A 4636-nucleotide genomic window follows, 5' to 3' on the forward strand; every position below is an offset into this window, starting at 1 on the left:
CCCTAAGCTAGGGTTTGTTACTTCCTGTTGATAGTCAAATGACTCTCAGAACTTGTTGTGATGCAGATTGGGCAGGTTGTCCAACGACATGTAGGTTAACCATGGGATACATCATCTTTCTTGGCTCGTCTCCTATCTCGTGGCGATCCAAGAAACAATCAGTTATTTCTTGTTCCTCCATAGAAGTAGAGTATAGAGCCATGGCCACTACAGCAAGTAAGATTATATGGCTTCTTAGGTTATTGGCTGACCTACCAATTTCACACTCGACACCAGCTTCATTATTTTACGACAATTAAGCTGCACTTCAAATCGTCTCAAATTCAATCTTTCATGAACGTACCAACCACATCGAGATAGGTTGCCATTCTATCAAGAAACACATCTAGTCAAAAACTCTTATTCCACGGTCAATCTCATCTCGATGCCAATTGGTTGACATTTTCACCAAAGCTCTTGGGCGAAATCGTTTCCATGATTTACTGGTCAAGTTGGGCATTACTAATCTTCATGCTCCAACTTGAGGAGGAGAAATGAAGAATATTTGGTTTGACTTAGTGGTCTGATTTCCTTAATCATAGGCCTAATTATAAGACATTACCTTTATTTAGGTAATACACTTCATTGTACATATTGTTTTTCCTTTTATATTGATGTTGTAATTTTTATATAAACATATGAATGCTTATCAATAAAACCATTCTAAGAGAGTATTCAAACTCTTCACTCTCCATTATAAAAAAAGTTATAACTTTAAGGTACCATGTGAGAAATGTCATACCATAAGAAATCTATATAAAATTTATCAATTAAAAAATGAAATGCTTCCATAAAATTATATATATCTATATTAACTCTTAAAATATATTTGAAATTTTAAAAATTTTAATATAAAATAATATATGATTTTAGTAATAACTTAATAAATAAATAGATGATTAAGACTTGACTATTGAAAAAGGTTATCGGGTAGGTCCGGTTCCGGCCTGGTAATTGTACACCTCTAATATATATATATATATATATGAATCCAAATACTGGGCAGTGATTAGCGATGCAGCGAAGGTGGTAAACGACGTCGTGCAACAGGCAAAATTCTGGTTTTGAGGAAAGTTGCAGGCACGGGTAATGGTGTTGACCTTGGCAATGGAGTCGGTTTCTGTTAGTCATACAATCTTTGCAACGAATCAAAGGAACCCCGTTAGAATTTCACCACCAATTCATGTAGGAAGAAAGTTTCACTTCCGAGCTGCTCGTTGTCGCTTTGGTTTCCTCTCTTGTTCCAAGAAATCTAATTTCCAAGGTACTATATGACAAATCAAATTAAAATCCTTGTCTTTGTTCGTAGTTATTCTTTTTAAATCCCTGTTTGAGAATCCTCTCGTTCTATAATCTACCATCCATCCCTTTTCTTTTTTAACTTTTATTTTTCTTGCTTATTTTCTATTTTTTCCCGTTCTTTTTATGGGTATCTCATCAGGAGATTAAGGGTAGAAAAGTTTAGGAAGGATGCTAAGTTCATATCTTTTTAGATGTTTATTCATGGGGTTCACAGAAAACGGCTATTTTTGCTTTTTTTGGTTGCTAAATTCATAAACATTTATAGTTGTAAGTTCTGAGGCTACAGAGGCTTCCATTTGTAGTTTGGATATTGCTTTGATATGTTTTATATATATATATAAGGAAGTCAGATTTGAACCCAGCTCTTTCAGCAGAAAATACATGCATATACCATTGAACAAAATTTTCGGCTACTCTTGATATACCACTACTTGTTGATGCTATGCATGATGCTATATTCAATGACAATAGAAAATATCTTTGCTATTAATTATGGCATGTATACTGTATCGTAGTGGGGTTTGAGAATTTCCTAGTTGACCTCTTACTTTTGAAATCTGGCGTTGATCACTTTCAAGCAATCTATTGATTGAGTAGTCCTGAATTAATGGAGGAATATAGTAAAACTTCAAATTTAACCTGCATGTCTTTGTACATATGTTTATGTAAACAATGCAGAATAAATTAGGGAATTTCATTTGAATTCTTGACATGCATTGTGCGACTGTATTTGCAGAGTATCAAATTATCAATAGTCAGTAAAATTAGCTATCTTACATGCTTGTCAGTCTGTGCTTATTGGTTGCTTCCTAAGTTTGTCCCTCTATTAATATAGGGACAGAGATGGCTTCACAAGATTCAAGAGCAGATCGTAGCCTACACAGAAATGAGCAAATTTAGCATACATCATCCCTGATAATGTAATTTTTGTGGCAAAGTAACAAAACATATACCTGGCCAAACAACATATTGGTCGAAGTTTCAAAATCATGGTAAATGAAATGCATTGTGAAAAGCAGTAAATCTCTAGAGAAGGTACTGGCAACTATGAAAGAAGCAAAATGACATAAAACATGATTAAAAGCATGCAAGAAGTTTCTTGAAAAATCCTAGATCTTATAAACATGTTGCAAATTGAGAATCTATCATATTATCTGATGTTGTGAATTTTATGCAATTTGTTACCAGTTTATATAGATTCTAGCAAATGCATGTTTTTCTTATCAGGCACCTGCCTTTATGCTTTGCTTTGCTCAGAGGCTCTAGAAATCTTTATGTTCTGTTGTACTAGGAGCTTTTAATAATTATGTTTAGATGTAGCATCACCAGCCATGACTGGTTACTGCATCTCTTTCATTTTTCTTAGTGTTTTCTTACTGTTATCTGGTAGTGCTGAAGGCTGTGCTGCTTGCAGACCAAAATTATATATATATATTCTAGTAAGTGTAGTAGCTCCAAGAGCAAAATCACGTTAATATGTTGAGTGATTATTAGTAGAAAATTTTTATTTTTCTGTAGTCCCTTAGTATAACTGCTTTGTTTCCTTTCAAATTACCATTAGTCCTTCAAATTATATTTTCACCTAGCATATCACAAACTGAAGATTATTTCTAAAACAATGTTAATTAGAGAGTTTGGTGTAGCACTTCCCATCTGGTGGAAGTTTACTGCTAAATCATATCTACTCCAGATTTTCAGGGCTTTGCAAAACCTTCACGTCTTTTACCATCCACAGAACTTAAAGTCTGTACAGAGACCTTGGGAGAAAATATTTTTTCATCTACCAGCTTGAATGGAGCACGGTCTTTTTACAAGGTTAGGTTGCAAACAAGTAGAATGTATGGCTCAAGTTTGAGTAATATAAATGCTGGAATACTCTTATGTTTGATAGATGAGAAAGGTGATTCAATATTACAGAGGATACCTGCATATTTGTTAATTGAAGATCCTGCAAAGTTAGAGAACGTTACAGAGCCTGAAACTCTCTATTTCCAAAGAGGTTCAGTTGATGAATTTGTCTTTGAGGGACCGAACTTGGGGAAGGTTGAAGCTCTTTGGATCAGTCTTGAATCAGGTTAGTCTCAAATAAAAATTGTTAGATTTTGGATATTGTTTCATGCAAAGAAGCTGTTCAGTGACCTGTATTTTAAAGTAGGTGCAACTGGAGAATATGAATAGTTGTCTTCCATTCTCCTTTCTCAGGTCAGTGGAGATTAGGAGGTGTCAGCCTGATCATCCTTAATGCATCTCAACCTTCCTTTGAGGAAGATTATGGGGACAATGTTGAATTTATTGGTTCTAAATATAACTTCAAAGTTGATGAGATCTTGCTTGGAGAGGGTGGTGATGAGTCCATGGTGGAACTAAGACCTTGCCTTGTTACTGAGTTATCTGGGCCTAATCTCTTCAAAATGTTTAGCAAGGGCTTCTCACAACCAACTTTACCCTTGAGTGACCAGATATCTAATGAGAAAAGTATGAAGGAATATGCAGATTTGAAGTTCTCTTTGTTACTATATGATGCTGTTCTTATATTTGTTGGTACATCGTTTGCATCCTTCTCAATTGGGGAAAGTTCTGCTCTCGCATTCTTACTCGGCGGGATCAGTGGTTTTCTATATTTGTTGCTATTGCAAAGGTCTGTTGATGGATTATCAGCTTCAGAATTAATCTCCAAGAATCCTGGAGATCAAATGGTCAGATTTAGGAGTCCACTTTCAATCCTGGCACTGGCTGTGGCACTTTCTTTATTAGCAGTTAAGTATGGCGTGGGAGATACTCCATTTGTGTTGACTCCGAAAGAACTCTTGGTTGGAATGATAGGATTTCTTGTATGCAAAGTTGCAGTGGTTTTGGCTGCATTTAAGCCCTTGCCTGTGAGTATCGAGGAGAGGGAGTGATGTATCTTATTTCATTCCCTTCTGGGGAAGTATTGGTAACCTAAATTATACAAATTACCCAAATGAAGATGTGGCAGGTGCTCTATGGATGCCCGTTACCTTTAACTGAAATGATGGCAGGAATACCTTCATAGTTCCCTATCACTCTTCTCCACAGAAAAGACATAATAGTGCAGAACTTGCTTTGTTCTCTGGGTCTATTATAGGTCATTATATGCCACACATATACTTGATAGTCAACTCATGTGCTATTTCCATAGTCATTTGCTGTCAAATACGCAGTCTGATTGTTGGAAAACAGGGGGGCATAAATGGAACTGAACCTTAGATTTTAAAGGCGATACTAGATAATCAAAACTTCAAGTTGATGTTATTTGCCTCCGTAAGAGGTTCTT

At 35.6% G+C, this 4636-nt stretch overlaps 1 protein-coding gene across 2 annotated transcripts; it reads left to right on the forward strand.

Moving 5' to 3' along the window:
* LOC18589602 lies at window positions 1041-4352 on the forward strand. 2 transcript variants are annotated; one of them, XM_007014644.2, is made up of 4 exons: window positions 1041-1303; window positions 3032-3156; window positions 3259-3415; window positions 3544-4352. In XM_007014644.2, the coding sequence occupies exons 1-4, from the start codon at window positions 1129-1131 to the stop codon at window positions 4239-4241; spliced, it is 1155 nt and encodes a 384-aa protein (XP_007014706.2). In that variant the 5' UTR covers window positions 1041-1128; the 3' UTR covers window positions 4242-4352. The 2 variants fall into 2 exon arrangements, with proteins under 2 accessions (XP_007014706.2, XP_007014707.2); XM_007014645.2 differs by having other exon boundaries at window positions 3032-3415.

Source organism: Theobroma cacao, chromosome 9, assembly GCF_000208745.1.
Source record: "Theobroma cacao cultivar B97-61/B2 chromosome 9, Criollo_cocoa_genome_V2, whole genome shotgun sequence".
NCBI lineage: Eukaryota > Viridiplantae > Streptophyta > Magnoliopsida > Malvales > Malvaceae > Theobroma > Theobroma cacao.